Genomic DNA, 19,378 nt, shown 5'->3' with positions numbered 1-19,378 from the left:
TTGTGCTGGCCCAATCCCAAGCTGCACTATGTGTGTCTGTTGACACACACAGGGTGGTTTGGCCCTGCTTCCAGCTCACTTGTAATTGGATTTGAATGACAACAACATGGCTAGTGTCTAGGGAGGAGGGAGTGAGCAAGTAGCACCACTGATCTTGGGCACAACGCTGAATCAAGATTGGGCTCAGGTAGGTATTTGGGAAGGGGGGGGGGGGTAGGGAGGGGAAGCTGCACCTTTCACCTTAATGCAAAGAATGCATTAAGGTAGGAAAAAAAAACCTTTAGTCTTTTATAGCCACTTTCATTTTCTTTTTTAGGCTATTTTCATCTGGTGATCTAGTCAGTACATCTGTTGTTTTTCAAAAGAACAAGATCTCCAACAGACTGTATCAGTTACAGAGATGAGACAAACCATTTAACACTGGCAGGGGTGCTTACAATTATTAGATTTTATTTATATAAAAAAAAAGTGTTAGCTGGAGTTTGGCTTCAGCCTATTCATGTATTTAAATTTGCTAATACATCTAGCACTCCCCCAAGACAATGCTGATATCCAAAAGGTGCGCCTGTACTTCATCCAGAGTGGGGACACTCTAATACAGGAGGTGTGTTACTGTCCAGATCACAAGGTGAAGGCAGAGGGGAAAAAAATGTAAGAAAAGAAAACTAATGCAGCCACCATATCTAATGATTGGTAAGCTGCAATATATTACATTTTTGGTTTTGGGGTTGATACTGCTTTAAAAGCAGGATATACTTTGTGTATATATATATATATATATATATATATATATATAAAAACATATTTCTATCCAGTCACCTAGGTTGTACTGATACTATGACCTTCTTCCAGGCAGCTCTTCACTGGCGTACACTGCACCTTCACACACAGAGCAGTCATCAAGAGGGACCCCCAAAGAAGGTCAGTACATTTAATATCATGAATTTTATGTGTTTTATTTCTGAGATGAATACTTGGAATGTGTTTTGGAGAAAAAAAGATCTCACCCATCTTCTTCAGATTTACCAACAATTTGGGGGTCATGTCAAATGAGTGACTCTGCTTCTGGTATAGCTAGTAGTAGTTAGTCACATTCAGCTGGACTTGTTCTATAATGCTGACGACATTTAATTACTTATCCAAACTAATTCTGCAATTCTAATGAGTGTCAAGTAGCACAGTTCTCTTTACAGCACCATAGAATATGCCAGAGCCATATAGGTTGTAAATGTATAATAATAATTGTGTGCGACTGTGGTGGGGCCTTGGAGTGTAAGTTCTAGTGGCACAGAGACTGATAGGACTGGGCTTAGTGTTCTCTGTACAGCGCTGTGGAGTATGAGTACTATATTGAAGGGGCACTGAAGCAAGAAATGGTTCATCATCTCCTCCATCCCACCACACTCCACTCTTGGACAACCACGGTTCTCTGCAGAGCGATGCTTCAGGTTGCCCTTCACATAGAGTCTGCGATGGAGTGAGAGCCATACCAAATCCTAAAACTTTAAAGGGATTCTCTCCAGATTCATCAAACACAGACCCTTTCTCATAACAGGGCCTGGGCAATCCCTCAAGGTCAATGGCTCAACAACCCTCCTCTCCTCTCCTATGAAGAGACTTAAAGCGGAGTTCCACTCACCCTGTCAAAAAATAAAAGTCAGCAGCTACAAAAACTGTAGCTGCTGACTTTTAAAAAACAGCCACTTACCTGCCCCTCGGTCCCGTGGTGTGTCTCCCGCAGCCCATTTCACCGGCCGTCCTATATTCCAGGAGGCCGGCATCTTCAGTGTGGGCACCCAGCTGTGATAGCTTAAGGATTCACAGCCGGGTACCCACTGCGCATGTGTGAGTAGCGCTGCGCTTTGTGAATGGTCCTGTAGTCTTCTGGGACCTGTCACATGTCCCAAAAGACTACAGGGAGGGAGGGAGGACACCTTCCGCTTCCGATCTCCTAGGCGATCGGACCGGAAGTGGGAGTGGGTACCTGTCAAATTCAGGTACCCGCCCCCCAAAGGTGCCAATCCTTAATGGGGAGCAGTCCTTAAAGCGGAACTTCCCCTTTTGGGTGGAACTCCGCTTTAATTTCCTCCGCTGTCACTCACCATTACCGAGGCATTTTCAGGCATGGGACAACATAAGTCTGGAGCTTACCATGTTGGACCCTCAGGCTTTTCATTGGTTCACCATTCTCCCAGCTCTGCAAAAAAGGCCTAAACCAGAACTAAAAAATACCAACCCACCCAGGCAGTTCCTCTGCCAGCATGCTACCAAAATTATGTTTTAAAAACATCAGAGAAAAGAAAACCTTCAGGTTGACCATACCTAGGCCACCCATCCACCTGGGAAGGTAGGTTACAGACCTCTTAATGAGGTTCAGTCTGTTCCCCCATAACAGCTGGAAGAAATAACTGTAGATATTCGCATAGAGAGAAACTGGCAAAACACAGACAAAGCTGGCATACAGAAATACCAGGATCAGGTAAGTTTTTTATCAGGTCAGTCCTTTCCCTGTAAGAGTTTCCAATCCTTCCAGCTAGCAACCTTGGCATCGGCATCTTGCAGCCTGCTTACCCAATTTTCAAGGCCGTAATCACCGGGACCAAATCTGATGCCTAAAACTTTAATTTTCTGCCAGGACTCTGGGAAGGCACCCAGCAGGGCAAAGCCTTTGCCTTCCTCTCCCATCCAGAAAACCTCACTCTTTTCCTGATTGATCTTTGAGCCAGATGCCTCAGCATACTATTCTGTCACTGAGACCACCTCTTCTGCCTCCTGCATCCCAGAGATGAAAACGGACACATCATCAGCATAGACCACTACTCTCAGAGGAGGCTCCCCAGGAATACCCAAAATGAACTCCACACAAAGGTCCACTCTCTAACCTCCGAATGAAGGGATCGATTGTGAACATGTATAGCAGAGAACTCAAAGGACACCCCTGACGCACACCTAAGCAACCTCAAAGGGCCATCCAATCCAATCATTTACAAGCATGAAGCTTTCAGCCCCCTTGTATAAAATCTTCAGCCAATCGATAAAGCCCCCCTCCAGGCCATACGTGCCAAGAAACAGCCATAGGTACTCATGATTGACCCGATCAAACTCTTTGGCCTGATCCAATGCCAGCAGGAACTTTCCCCAGCCTTCAGCCCTGCACTGTTCCAGGGTCTCCTGGACAGCTAACACTGCTGAAAAAGTGCTTCTACCCTGAACCGAACAGTGCTGATGGCGAGAAAGTAAAGTGCCTGCAACAGACGATAAATGCCAGAAAATTATCTTTGCCAGTATCTTTCTATCAACATTGAGAAGACTAATGGGCCACCAATCTTTACCCTTTGACAGAAGAATCACTGCAGATTGTCACATGGAGGGAGAAAGCGAACCCTCTCTCAGACAGCCATCAAAAACCTGCACCAAATATGGGGCCAGAGTAACCTTAAAGTGCTTATAAAACTCAGCTGTCAATCCGTCTGGCCCAGGTGACTTCTTAATCGCAGGCTTATCAGTAGCTTTAGCCACCCCATCTGCCGTGATGTCCTCTGTCAAACTCACAGGAGAACTGCCATTTCCCAGTCCTGGAGTAGAGCCCAGAAAACCCGACATGCTCACCCGATCAAGGTCCCTCCTACCCAGGAGGTTAGCATAATATGACCTGGAGGTTTCAAGAATCCCCGACTTGGACTTTGTCAGGGAACCCATACTGTCAACCAGGCCTACAACTGACTCAACTGCTCTACCTTGCTTGCAATTCTGGTAAGGGTCGGGCGCGTGATATTTCCCATAATCCCTTTCCAGAACCAAAGAGGCATGTCTGTCATATTGACACTTCCTGAGCAAGAGTTTAATCTCAGAGTTGGCACCCAGATCTCCATTATTTGAGACAAGCCTATCAAGCTTCCTCTGCAGATGCTGGTAGGTGACATACTTATCAAGCTGTTTATTTCTTTCTATGGCCTTGAAAAACCCAATGATCATTCGTTTTGTAAGCTCCAACCACTCTGATTTACTGCTGCAAAAGTCCATGATTGATACCTGTGCCTGAAAAAAACATCCTCAAAAGGAATGACTCACCTTCTCATCATCCAGGAGTGCAGAATTCAGCTTCCAGGTACCCCCCACCCTAGGTGGTGTATCAGGGCTATTCAGAGTCACAGACAGAATACAGTGATCGGAAAACTCCACCACCTGACACACTGGTGCTGAGAAGGCGGAGTTCCCCTTTTAAAAAAAAACAAACAAACTATCTATTCTACTCTGACTACCACCTCACTGAAAAGTGAATCCCGTGTCGTCTGGGCAGCTATGAATGCGCACATCAACCAGACCTGCCTCTCTAGCTATTTTGTTTAAAAAAAAAGCCATCACAGTCCAGCCTGGCTCCGGTACCTTTCTTGTCCTTCGGCCTAGTGACAGTGTTAAAATCACCACCGAAGACAACTTGCTGGGCTGTAAAAAGAAAAGGCTTGATCTTCATGAAGAGGCATTTCTTGTCCCATTTTGTCTGGGGCCCATAGATGTAAATCAGGCGCAGGTCCTGCCCCCCCATGGAGACATCTAAGACCATGCATCTCCCCATCTCTACCTTAATAATCCGCCGACAGGTTAACATGCCAGGAAAAAAGTATCACAACTCCAATGTAAGGCTTGGCTGCAAGAGACCAGAAGGAGGGGCCGCGCCTTCTCTTCTTCTTTGCCATATGAATATCTGCCAAACTGAACAACTTGCAAAAAGAAAATATCAGCATCAAACCTGCTGAGCAAACATAAGGTCATGTTACAAGCACTTACTGATTTTATGCTGGCGACATTAATGGTTGCCAGCTTCAAAGGAGTGGGAACCACCATCAGGATGATTGAGGTACACGTTCCTTAGCCTACTTACCCCCCTCCCTATTTGGAGACCCTGCACGCTTCAGTGTCCTCTGTGATTCCTTCTTCATGGAAACCACTGACTCATCACCCGAAGATCCACCCTCCCAGGTTCAGGTACAGGCACATCCTTCTTCCCAGATTTCTTTTTGCCTCCAACCATTCCATATCATCATTTGACAACATCAGCCCCCTCCCTTTTCATTCCACCATCACCCACAACATCATTCACTCCACTCACCACAGCGGTCCCCCCAACCTTCCCCCCAGCACCCCCACCATCACCCACTCCACCCCCCAGCCCCTCACTCCATCCAATCCTCAGACGCCGGGGAGCAGGGGTCACTGCAACCATACACACTGGTCCAGCTCCCTCCACAGCCTCCGCTACCTCTGGGGAAACTGACACAGAAGGATCAGCCACAACATCCACTGACACTGACTCAGGGGGCACAACACAAGGAGATGACACATTGGATGGATCATCAGACACTGAGACAACAGGGACAGAGACATTGGGGACCCCTGGCACAGCCCCTCTCTCCTCTGCCTCCTCCATGTCCAGACGAAAAAACTCTTCCATCAAAGCTGACTGGTAATGCATGGCCTCAGGGCACCAATTGTACGAATGGCCAACCTTATCACAAAGATTGCACCTGATGATATTGCAATCCTTAGCCAGATGCCCAAGATCCCGACACAGAGACCACTTCATCTCTGGACATGGAGGAGGCGAAATGCCCCCGAGAACCGTACTCATTACAGAGCTTGCACTGTCTAGGGTAGAACACGACAATCCTATCCTTCCCAATGAAAGAGGAGGAGGGCAGATGCTGGACCACATTCCCACACAGCCTCATCTGCACTGACCACCCACCAGTCCATATCCCACTCTCATCCACAATCTTTTTCAGAGGGGTCATTAGCTCCCCAAATCTTCTCAGCTAGACAGTGAAGTCAGCAGAAGGGATCGATTAATTCCTTACTAGGATGGTGATATTCTTAACAAGAGGCTGGCATAAAACAAGTTTTGGGACAAGTCCCTTCCACTCCGGCAGACCCCTATACACATGCTCATACTTCTCCCAGAAAATATCGAGAAACTCAGGGCGAACAAAGGTACAGGTCATTGTAACGGAACCGGACCCAGACTGCACTAGGGTATTTCCGTTAGCCTCCCGCTTCCCTGTCCGAACACAGATCCACGGACACCACCGCTGGCCATACAAGACGAGACAGCACCAGACTAGTAGGAAAGACAGGAAATAGCTTTATTTTAACATAGATACAAGATATATACACAGGGCAGGGAAATACACACCAAGAACAGGAAACACATCAGCAGGCCGTTCCATCAAGGGGAAGGGCTGCCAGAAACATTACATCCCATAATAGTTTGCTCCCAAGCAAGACACACAATAGAACAATGGGATGCAGCACCTGGCAGTGAACAATGAACAACCCCCACACCAATACACAAACATTACATCCATAATAGTTTGCTCCCAAGCAAGACACACAATAGAACAATGGGATGCAGCCACATGGCAGAGAACAATGAACAACCCCCACACCAATATTAGAACATTTCACCCTGTACCCCTAACAGGCACAGGGTGACTTACACATAATAGGAATATGGGGAGCTGAGACAGGGGTCTCCCCACCTATCCAAAGGGGGCTGGGTTCTATGGGAACCCCACTAAAAGTCACTCCCGTCACAGTCATACTCATAGGAGCCTGTCAGACTGATTAAAGCAAAGATGTCATCAGCCTTAAAACCCATCACCAAAATCTTATCCAAAACCAATCTCCTGACAGGGGGATCACCCTTCCACCTGAGCTGTACCACATTCCGCCACCTGAAAGACAGAGATGCAGACGGCAGACTTGCAGCAGACAGCAGACCGCTCCCCTGAGCAGACAGTCTAATGTGACCTCCTCCTCCCAGCCAGAGCCTCAGCTTAGGTTTTATTTGTAGCATGAGATGTACCAGACTTTAAAGCTGCACCCTGCCCATTGGTTGTAGGAACCTCAGAACCCCTGCTCTGCAAATTACCATCAGAGGCAGCAGCAGCAGTCAATCCATCCACCAGCACACATGCATTCCTCTTTCTAGCATTACAAGCAGTTTTATCATTCACATTTTTTCTTTCACTCGTGGCACTACTGCTACCAGCAAACTCACACCAGATGCTCTTGTCTCCCCCTCCCCCAACATACTCTTCTTAGGCAAAAGCCTTCCACTCCTGGTCACTCTCCCCTGGGTTTCAGCAACACCTTTCACAGTGCAGCTGACATTTTTCTTCCCACCAGTTTCTGTTGCACTAGCAGCCACCAGCAAGGATTGTTCAACCAAAATGTCAGTTCCCACCTTGACCTTGCCCCCAGCAGAGCCCACTATGACCAAATTCAGAGTCTCAGCAAAGTGCGGTCCTGCAGGCAAAGCAGCCGTCTTCCCTGCAGAGCTCTGTGCAGATACAAACTCTGCTGTGCACACTGCTCTCCATACTGGAGTCCATACTGTTGGTTTTAATAAAGCATGGCTTCTCAGTCACTCTTTCCTTTACAGGACCAGGTACAGAGTACTCGCCATCATCCTCATCCGCAGAATCTTCTGAAAACCAGAAGGTTCTTTCACTTAGGGGAGACCCCATTTCACTAATAAACTTTAGCAGCCCTCCGCCATTTTCCTCTACCTCCTGTGCTGTTCCTCCAGCTTGCTGGGGGAGTGAGGCAGAGGCCACCATTTCTTCCAGTGAAGCAGATCCTGAGGTGGATGGGATAGCAGGGGCAGCATCCAGGACCCCCTCCTCGCTCTCCACCCGTACTGCAACCACTGATGCTGAAGCTTTGCCATTACTGGTGTCTCCCTTCATTTTCTTGAACCTTTCCTCAATCTGGAATTTCTCCTTGAATGCTCCGCTTTTTCCCTTCAGTGCTGTCACCAAACTCTGCTGCTTCTTGATGGTGTCCTCCAAAACTTTCAGCTCTGGCTTCAGACTCTGCTGCTTGCTGCTCCATGCTTTATCATGCAAAACCTTCTTTTTCTTATAATCAGCTTTCAGGTTTACCAGCTTTTCCTCCTCCTTCGCAATTCTCACCAGCCAGCAACCCACTCTTTGAAGGCAGGGAGAGATTCCCTTTTTTTAGGACCACAGCCAAGGTCTTCAGGTGTAGATGAAGCTTGGGAACGCAAGCTGGGTCCCTCAGGGGGAACATTGCCTGGGCCATTCCCAAAATCATTCATCCTCACTGGGGCCAGGCAAGCAGGCCTGGCTCCTTAGCGTCTGGAAAAAGAGAGCTACAGCACAACCAATCTCTCTGGTGTAGAGACTGATGTGACTGGCTCAGTGTTCTCTGTATAGGTCTGTAATTTTTCTCATTTATCCAGGTCATGGTATATCTAGTAGTAGTTAGTCACATTCAGGGGAGGGTTAGGGAAAATGCACCTGAATTTATATTCACACAGGATGCACAGACACCTTAAACAAATCATCAGGGAATGCATGAAGCTGATGCCGATTGTCCAGGAACAAGATGAGAAGTGTGAAAGTTTTAGCCCCATGATCCCAGCCTTGGTGTGAGTTAGTCTGCACAGGTGTTAATCATTTGATTTACAGTACATGGCCAAAGGTGTGTACTGTATTCAAACTGCTGGGGTAGAGATGTTAAAGCGATACTTAATATAGAAGTGTTAATCACCATGTTTAATTCACAAAAATCATATCATGTGACTGTTATGGGTTTTTTTTAATCCTGTCGTATTATTGTGTGGTCACCTGATCTTTTCCTGATCTTTGGCATCTGCAGGGAAAGATCCTAGGGACAGTTTCAGAAGAGCAATTCAATTAAAATTATAAATTTCGAAAAACTGTGTTACAGCTTCCTATAAATATTTATTGAACATTAAATGTGTATCATTTGTGCATTAATTTGATGTAGGCAGAGTTAAAGATGATTGACACTCGCTTTCATTTTGTTCAGGCATCTGCATCAAACTTTACAGGTATTAGCAATATAATTTGATATATTTAATGCTGATTTATACTATATTTAAACTAAGCTTTATTTTGTGAGTTTCTTAGAGAATGCAATCAATCAACATGTTATGCCGCCTCCACAGTGTGTAGAAATAGGAGAGCATGGAGGAGGAGGAAGGGGAGTGTCATTTACCATTGTGTATATGCCCACATTTGTGACTCTATACTCATGGGCTGCACAGATCAGAAAAAGGTGGAAATTAACTTAGAAGGGAACTGAAATGGGGGCATGCTCAGTAAATGACAACAGCTGGTCTACACAATCTCAGGCTGCAGTTGGGACACAGAGAAGATGGGAGGGACAGCTGAAAGCAAGATAAACCAGGTATATTTCACTCTACACAAAACAAATGCTTTAGTGGCTTTTTGCATATGCACACTCTGTTATATAACTTGTAATGGGAGTTTCTCATAGTCAGGGATTAGTGACACTTTAAAATGTTCGTTGTCACATTATTTGTGCTTCTGGTGACACATCACCAGTGGCAAAATCACTCAGATAAAGAAATAACTTTACGAAATGGAACTGCTACCTATCGGGCCCAAAACTTTGCAGAATGTCATTTGCTGGCAATTGAGCAACACCTCAACTGCTCTGCAAAATAGTTGTTGGTTGATGTGTGGCAATCTAGTAAATTGTATAATAAGATCATACCACGACTCTTGTATTACAGTGCCAGTTATGAGGGGGGTCACATTTAGCATCCACATTTACCGCACATTATTGCAAACATATGGCAATGTGTTTACTGCAGTGCAGTGTTTTGCAGTGCCATTTATTTAAAACTAACATATTGCACTGCAGGGCACATGCATTGTAAAGCACCCCAACACACAGATTTAAATCATTTTAGTTGCATTAATGCCCATTCAAAAAAATGGGTTTTCTGACACACCACACATAAATGTCACAACAGCACACATGCATTACGGTAACACACCACTGTAGTCACATCATTCGGCCCATTTGCTGTGATCCCAGCCTGTCATTTACACACCCTGTGGGGAGGAGGGGTTTGATTCTGCAGGCTGGGCTCACAGTACTCAAGGATTGAGTGGTGCTCAGTCCTGGATGAGTGCCTGCCCTCCAGTGCCATTGCAGGAAAATGTTGAACTACTGATGACATTATCAGACAGGCAAGAAGACTACAAGAAATAAAAATATGTATTGGGTTTACAAAATAAATACTGGGGAAGGGTCTTCTGGGGCTGAGAGGTCCAGGTTATATGCCGGAATTTAAATTTCTCTTAGGTCTTTATTCCTGTCTCTAGCCCTATTGAGGAGATTTTCCTTCACTTACTGTACACCTGTGTATATAAAATGATCAGTGCATTTGTCACTAGGACAGAAAGGCATATATAGCATTAAAAATATTTTCATAAGTTCTGGCCCTTTCCACTTTACTAAAAATGTCTTTTCGTGTTTGTCCCAAATGCCTTTTGTAGAAATGTCCTATCATTTCATCTCCTGGATGAAAATTAGAAGACTTTCTAATATAGGAACACAGACAGCACTAAAAACCGAACCTAACCTACCCTTCAACACACTTTCCAAAACAAAATGAAAGGTTTTAACTGGAGTTGAGCTTTAATTGCAAACATTATTAACACTATTATTAGAGTAAAATATTTCTGCTTGATAGGGGTCCTTTAAAGTACATGAACACAAAAAAGTCACAAACGCTTGTTATAAAATTCCCCTGCTGCCCATTAATACATTTATCAGGGTTCTGCACTAACACATTTTCACAGGAAGTCCTGGGCTAAGAAAGGTTTGGATCCGCCTATAAGATCTCTCTGGTCCAGAGGCATCCTGCACTTATGGCCTGCTCATCCTACAATTCTCATTGGCTCACAGGCATCCTGCAGTTACTCCCAGCCCAGAGGCTTTCTATACTTCTCACTGTCCTAGTGGCATTCTGCAGTTCTCCATTGCCAAAAGACATCCTGCAGTTCTCCCTTGCTGAGAGGAATCCTGCTATCCTTACCGGCCCAGAGGCATCCTGCACTTCTCCCCGGCCCAGAGGCATCCTGCACTTCTCCCCGGCCCAGAGGCATCCTGCACTTGCCCCTAGACTTCCAACTATAAATATAGCCTGCTCAGTTACGGTGTTTAACCGCCTCCTGCCCGCCATATAAGGTAATGATGGGCGCAAGGCAGTTCTCTCGTTCTGGGAGGACGTCATATGACGTCCTCCCATTCTAAGCGCGCAACGCGGCGATTGGTGGTGCGCTGTGTCCCTCAGACACAGCACATCACCAATCAATGGAAAGAGCCTAAGATGTCCGCTCGGTCATGTGATCGGCTGTGTCCAATCACAGCTGATCACATGTAAATAGGGAAATACCAGTTATCGGCATTTCTCTCCTCATGAGCTGTCACGCTGACAGCTCGAGAGGAGAGGAGAGCCGGTAATCAGCATTCCTCAGAGGGGACATGTACACTGATCATCAGGGCCCTGATGATTAGTGTGCCCTGATGGACCAAAATCTCTGAGGAATGTTTCCAACACCTTGTTGAATCTATTCCATGAAAAATTAAGGCAGTTCTGAAGGCAAAAGGGGGTCCAACCCAGTACTTGCAAGGTGAACCTAATAAAGTGGCCGGGGAGTGTTTATTAGAGATTGGTCCCAGTCAGTCATACCAGCAGTACCACACATAATGAATTTATCTATGAAAACTGAATTTTTGCTTCTTCATTTTCTTGGAGTTCTCTTTTAGGTTTGTAAAGTTGGAACTTTGCTGGGGATAGTTTACATACAGTTGAAAGCTGGGTGTAGAGCATATTTTGTAATTTCTGCATGCATAGTGTGATGCCATCTCTGATGAATCAGTGCTGTCTTACAGTGCAGCTTTGTTTGTAGAGGTAACATACTTCTCTGGAGGGGAGCACAGACTTGTGGCTGGGGGAAGGTACAGTGACATCACATGATGTCTGGTTCTGTGGGGCTGTACAGAGCGCTGTTGATTCCCTGGAGAACCACAGAACTGCATTAATAGCATTAGCAAGGCCTGGAAACAGCAGCACCTTCATTTGTGCCTTTTTGAAAAATAAACCCGTTTTAAACTAATATAAAATATGAGTTTTATGTCAGGAATACCAAGTTATCATAATGAGAAAAATCTGCAACATTTAAAACTGGAAGCAAGAGATGGACTTCCTATACAGGGAAGGTTATTGAAAAGGAAAGGACGACTGCTGAAAGAGGGCAATACACAGTACTGGTGCCCATGCAGAAACCTGTATTTCTACAACACTTGGATGGCTCTGCCTTGTCCAAGTTTGCAGTAGAGGGAAAAGAAAAGTATCCTCTATCCTAGCAAACAACCAAAGAAGAAAAAAAAAAAAAAAAAAAAGGATTCTAGCCAGATCTAATATAATTCTAAAGAAGTGTATCTAAACCAACGAACAAAAATAAAATAAACTGCAGCTTACCAGGCCTTAGCTGCATTAGTTTTCTTTTTTCAGGCTCTTTTCCTTATTTTTCACCTGGTGATCCTGCCAGTAACATACTTTTTATCCCAGGGTACCCATTCTCACTCACTGTATATATGCAGAGGCAGAGTTGTCACCCTAGGACAAGACTAGAGAATGCCTATCCCTATCATACCATAGGCGGGAGGTGTTTTGTAGTCCTGTCCCAGGGTGACAACACTGCTCCTACAGTGGGGAAGGGAGGATGTTCACGTTCAAAATTTTCCAGGGTGTCCCATTCTGGACTACATTTAAAATTGTTAATTAGCAATATTTTTGGTACCATTTTTAACTACAATCAACCTCTTTTCTGCATAGAAAGAACTCCAAGAAAAAAGGAAAATAAACAGTAGAAATACTCACATGAACTGTTTTACTTATCAAAGGATTTGTAATTCAGTTCAGCCAGTGTCATGTTTCACAAACATTCTACTATTTATGAAATCAAGACAGCTTCCTAAATCACTAGCCTGCTCAGGGACAGCGAGTCAGCAGTGTGATGATGCCAGTTCAGGCAAGAAGCAGGTATGTAAATTAATAGGTGTTTTATTATATATAAATATATATATATATATATACTGTATATATCTCAATCACACACACACTAAAAATATTCTGAAATCACATTACATAAGTCAAAGAACTTAATCAACATCAATGCATAAACTTCACATAATATGGCCAGATGTTTGTGACCATCTGCCTATCATGCCTATATGAGATTGTTGGATATCCCATTCCAAAACCACTGCCATGAATATGGAGTTGTGCCCCTTTGCTGCAATAAAATCCACTATTGTTCTGGGAATACTTTCCACAAGACTTTGGAGTGTGTCTGGGGGAATTTGTGTCCATTTGTGAGGTCAGGTACTGATGTTGGATGAGAAGACTTGGCTCACAATTGGCAGTCCAATCCATCCCAAAGGTGTTCAGTAGGGTTGATTCCTCCACACCAAACTGATCAAAGCGTGTCATGCTGGCTTTGTACACAGGGATACAGTCAGTCATTCTGTAACAGAAAAGGCCCTTTCCCAAACTCTTACCATAAGGTTGGAGGTTTACAATTGTCCAATTGCCTTTGTATGGTATAGCATTAATAGTACCTTCACTGGAAATACCTGAACTCATTGGGAGGGGAGTTGTACTTGTGGCCATATAGTGTAGGTATGATGGTCATTCATCCATAAATAGGGATAAGTGCAGGTGTGCTCAGGTGTGTTCAGATCTTAGTCAAAACTCCCAACCACAAGCCTGCCAAGAAGCTGTCACCTGTACTGGGCCAATCATCAGGGACTGCAGCATTCCCCACTCTGCAGCCACATATACAAGGACATGTACGTCTCCACAACTTTATCCCTGACCTGTCTGGTGTGTTCTTTGGCTTTCATGAGGCTGTTTGTTCACTAATGTTCTCTAACAAACCTCTGAGGGCTTCACAGAACATCTGTATTTATACTGAGATTAAATTACACACATGTGTACTCTATTTACTAATCAGGTGCCTTCTGAAAGCAATTTGTTCCACTAGATTTTAGTTAGGGGTATCAGAGTAAAGGGGGCTGAATACAAATGCACCCCACACTTTTCAGATATTTATTTTGTAAAAAAAAATTGAAAACCATTTATCATTTTCCTTCCACTTGACAATTATGTGCCACTTTGTGTTAGTCCATCACATAAAATTTCAATAACATACATTTACATTTTTGATTATAATATGACAAAATGTGGAAAATTTCAAGGGGTATGAATACTTTTTCGAGGCACTTTATAGATGCAACTGCTGGGTGGGGAATGCCTTGGCCATGGTGTGGTGTGCACTGACGGCTTCTTGGTGGGATAGCTCAGGTAGATTCAGACTAGAATGTGAACACGTTTGAGCTCATGCCTCTCTACAGACATGTGGCTAGAATCATATTAGCGTAAAAAAAAACAAAATAAAAACAAACTTAAAAAAATATAAGTAGATAGATTTATTTTTATTTTAGTATCTTTTGTAATTTGTCTTGCTAGGATTTGTGTAAATGAATACAAAGATTGCCTATGAATGTCTGCAGTTATTTTTCATCCTGGATTAAAGCAGTATTAAACCCAAAACCAAAAGTGAAATATATGGCAGCTTACCAATCATTAGATCTGGTGGCTGCATTGGTTTTCGTTTTTAGGCTTTTTCGCTCGCCTTTCACCTGATAAGGAAATTAGCACACCTCCTGTATTAGAGTGCCTATGTCCTGGATGAAGGAGCAACAGAGACACCTTTGGACAGCAGCATTGTCAGTCTGGGAGGAGAGTAATGTTAAATATACTAGTAGATTTCAGTGCACTGACAAACTGAAGCCAAAATCCAGCTCACACTTTATCAGCAGTTACAGCCACAATTGTGTTCCTTTTGGGAAAAATTCATCATGCTCACAGGGCATTTGCCCAGCTCTCCTAAATGCCTTATCTTCTGGCAGCAAAAATGCTTGATGCGTGTAAAGGCATTTGGGCACATCAACCACTTTGGTGTTAATTTCATTGGCCAGAATAAAAATGTATTCTGGCCTTTGAAATGAATGACCAAGCTCTTTATGCACCTATCATAAACATGCGTTTACACGCATCAAGCATTTTTTGACCAAAAATGCTGCTGCTCCTGAACATGCTGGCAGTGTATTTTTTTTTTTCTTTCTGCTTCTAAGCACCCCTCCAACTAAATGCTTCTAAATACGTATATGTTAATGGACTCATAGGCCAACATGGGGAGGAGCATTTAAAGGCAGAAAAAAAGCCAAAACAACCCTGAAAGCAGTGTTTTTAAAGCCCAATCTTTGAAAAACAACCCCACACCATAATCCCCCCTCCACCAAACTTTACACTTGGCACACTGCAGTCATGCAAGTACCTTTTTCCTGGCAACCACCAAACCCAGACACGTCCATCGAATTGCCAGACAGAGAAGCGCGATTCGTCACTCCAGAGCACATGTCTCCACTGCTCTAGAGTCCAGTGGTGGCATGCTTTACATTGACTCTTATTGCACAGGTGGCAACCTACCACGGTACCACGCTTCAATTCACTGAGCTCCTGAGAGCGATCTGTTCTTTCACAAAATGTTTGTAGAAGGAGTCTGCATGCCTAGATGCACACCTGTGGCCATGGAGGTGACTGGAACACCTAAATTAGATGATTTGGAGGGGTGACCCAATAATAATGAAAATACATCTCAATATTAAAAAACAAACAAAAAAAACCACATCCTAGAAATAAAAAAACAAAAATACCAAGCTAAACCCAACATTACATATTTAAAACTTAACGCATTAATCTATCCCATCTCTCTGATCCAAAAAAAAAAAAAGATTCTATAAAAATTATTACTCCAACATTCCCAAGTTTGTAGCATCTTTCATCTCCACTGCTTTCTGTCGGTTATTATAAAAGGTGTTTTGTGCTGGTACATGGCTTGCCAGGTTTGGCATGGTGTATTAAATGTGCCTCTACAAACTGCGCAGCTCTGTGCTACCGCTGGAGAGTATTTAACCTCACACATCACAGCTCCGGTTGGATTTATTGCTGGCTGCATTTACGGATAGTTATACTTCTCTATGTTATTGGAGATTAGAGCGAGCAGCCTAAAACTTTGCCTCTGTTCTCTTTCCATTACACTGAAGTCCTGGTCTGCTAGGTACCATTTCTGTTCATTTGATCACAAATGTATTAGTATTAATGGTGCTGCTTCAGAAATAGGAAATGTTTTATTCACTTTTATCCAAAGACCACTAATAAATCAAACTAAAACAAAAAAGCATTATGTTCCAGCCAATGCCAATAGGGTGGAGCTTCCCCCCCCCCCCCCAAAAAAAAAATTGATAGGGTGGAATGCCAAGCATGAGGAATGGGTGATTTTGACTTATTGAAGACAAAAGTTTATTCTGCTTATATTTTGCCTCTTGACTCCTCTGGAATCCTCCATCAACATACTACTGAAAGGTTTAACCATTTCCTACTCAGGCCAATTTTCAGCTTTCAGTGCTATTGCACTTTGAATGACAATTGCGAAGTTATGCAACACTGTACCCATTTTTTCCACAAATAGTGCTTTCTTTTGGTGGTATTTAATCACCACTGGGTGTTTTATTTTTTGCTAAATGAAAAAAGATGAGTACTGGTAGGCAGCACTGATGGGCACTGGTGAGGCGGCACTGATAGGCTGCACTGATAGGTACTGATGAGGAGGCACTGCTGAGGCTGCAATGACATGCGGCACTGATAGGCTGCAATGATAGGTGGCACTGACTGGCAACACTGATGGGCACTGACTGGCAATACTGATTGGCAGCAATGAAGGGCACTGATAAATGACTGCTGTGGGCTGGGAACCACCACAGCTGGGATAGTCACTGATGGACATATGGCCATCTTTGAAGCGCTTACACCATTGAAATGTTGTACTATGGCTGAGTGTCTCATCACCATATATATATGAAGTCTGCTGCAGATATAAGCGGGTTTTATGCCTTCATTCACAAAAAACGTCATCAACATATGCTGTTTCATACACGCACTAACACTGTTGTCTGCCATCTTGATTAACGGTCTATGGACTGGCTCGCGATATGTTTTCCATCTATTAGTAATAGGACACACTTTCCACTTATTACTACGTGTAGTACCATCATACTAGCATCCCTTTTTATACATGTAAAATGAAAAGTCCCACTCTGACTTGAGCGCCACTCGTATTATCCGCAGTTAAATAATCACTAGGACTATGTACTTCTCTATGAAATGCAGACAGATAAAGGCTGGTGGGAGGGGCTGGCAGGGCGCTGTACATAGCTCCCTGAAAACATCACAGAACCCTGCCTCCTATCAATAGTCCTCAGTCCCTATTCAAGCAGTGGGCTGGCTCTTGGGAGAAGTTGTGCAAATCTCGAAATAACGTGACAGGTAGATATTAGTCTGGAAGTGTGGACATTCCTAGGCAGACGTCATTTATTTGCAGACCACTCTAGGTAGTTCCTATATGTGATGCTGAGCCTCCATAAATAAAAGGACTTAAATCCAATGAATGAAAGGGTTGGGCCAGGGACAGTCAGACTGGGGAGGAAAGAGCTAGATGATGCCTCTAATGTACACTGTGAGAAGCAGCTTCTAATGCACACTTTCCCCGGACTTTAGCTCTGAGTCATTTATCCTAAACTATACCAATCTGTAATGTGTGTATCAAGGCAAAATAAACAAAAAAACAGGTATATAGTACAACTCTGAAATACGTCCACATTTTCCCATATTTACCCCTTTAAACACTCAACAAGCACCTAAAAGTACCCGCTGATCCACCAGAAATGTACTCAGCTTCTAATTCCTGTTGTGGGCTGACAACATACAGAATTTTTAGTGGTGTCAGCCCTGCATGTAGTCTTTTTCTAAACTTATCAGCCACTCCTACTGTCTTATTCACAGCCAGCGGTGTATTTACCTCAAGGCAAACAAGGCACTTGCCTGGGGGCGACAGTTTTCAGGGAGGTGGCGTCGCCCCCAGAAGGAAATGGCAGGAGGGACGGGGACCTGGTGAGGAGTCTGCATGGATGGCTGGCTGCAGGTTAGTTCTAGTGAATGGGAGGCGGGGGGTGATGGTGAGGTTGTTGGCAATGGGGGAGGGGGCATAGTGGGTGATCGGTTGTCAGCAGCCAGGGTTGGTGGCAGGCTGCAGTAGTGGAGGGTGGGGGAGCATTTGGGGCGGTGCTGGTGGAGCTCCTTCACTGTAATCACCCTGTACGCCTCTCTTTCACTGTTATAACCCCCCCATCCCCCACACACACACACTTCATGGCAATTTACAGCCAACCTGTGCCCCTCTCACCAGCAGCTAGTATCCTGTTATTTCCAGATTTTTCAGACTTTCACTTCCAACCTTGCCGTACATCCTCAGCCTTATAATCCCCTCACAAACTCCAAGCATGCAGCCCATCAATATCAAGAAACCAAGAAAGATTGCAGCCATAACTGACAAAAGAATTGTCCGGGATTCAAAGAAAAATCCACAGGCAACCTCAAAAGAAATACAGGCTGCTCTGGAAAAAGACAGTGTGGTTGTTTTGAAGGAGCACAATATGATGGCACTTGAACAAAAATGAGCTGCATGGTCGAGGTGCCAGAAAGAAACTTTTACTGCATCAATGACACAAAAAGGACTGGTTAGGCATGTCAAGGTGTTGTCAGGCATATACTAACCGGGCTTTTTTGTCAGTTATGGCTGCAATCTTTCTTGGTTTACCTGACCTTGGCTTGGTATCAAGCAGGGGCGGACTGACAACTCATGGGGGCCCCCGGGCAATAGGGGATCATGGGGTCCCTGTGTCCTTGCCCAAACTAAAAAAAACCTATGAAAAAAGGTACCAGGGGCATCTCATGGGGCCCCCTACTGACCCCGGGCCCTCGGGCAGTGCCTAAGTTTCCAAATGGTCAGTCCGCCCCTGGTATCAAGAGATCCCGAACTTTCCACTTCTTAATAAGTGATTTAACAGTACTGATTGGCATATTCAAGGCTTTGGACATCTTTTTATGTCCTTTTCCATCTTTATAAAGTTCCATTACTTTGTTACGCAGGACTTTTGACTGTTCTTTTCGGATCCCCATGGCTCAGTATCTAGCCTAGTCAGTGCTTCCATGTAAGAGCTAACAAACTCATTGACTATTTATACACTGACACTAATTGCAATTTAAAAAGACACAGATGTGGGACATTAACCTCTAATTGTCATTTTAACCCGTGTGTGTCACCTTGTGTGTCTGTACCAAGGCCAAACATTCCAGGGGATGGAAACTTTTGATCATGGCCATTTGGGTGATTTCTGTTATCATTATGATTTAAAAAGGAGCCAAACAACTATTTAATAATAAATGGCTTTATATGATCATCATCCTTCAATAAACAAGCATTTTTTCGCATGATCAGTCATATTTTCAATATCAAAGCCAAAATGTCACAATTTCTGCCAGGGT

The 19,378-nt window shown here is 44.1% G+C and overlaps 1 protein-coding gene across 1 annotated transcript in view; it reads left to right on the top strand.

Moving 5' to 3' along the window:
• FLI1 (Fli-1 proto-oncogene, ETS transcription factor) overlaps positions 1 to 19,378 on the top strand; it is a 133,538-nt gene that overhangs the window by 74,705 nt on the left and 39,455 nt on the right. The window contains exon 5 of the mRNA XM_089652096.1: positions 853 to 921. Within this exon, the coding sequence (XP_089508222.1) occupies positions 853 to 921 (69 nt within the window). The remainder of the gene's footprint in view (positions 1 to 852; positions 922 to 19,378) is intronic.

Source organism: Staurois parvus, unplaced genomic scaffold (genome assembly GCF_062004578.1).
Source record: "Staurois parvus isolate SC_StPar_1 unplaced genomic scaffold, SC_StPar_1.0 ptg000671l, whole genome shotgun sequence".
Taxonomy (NCBI): Eukaryota; Metazoa; Chordata; class Amphibia; order Anura; family Ranidae; genus Staurois; species Staurois parvus.
Note: the sequence above shows the minus strand (reverse complement) of the source record. Positions and strands in the feature narration are given on the sequence as shown.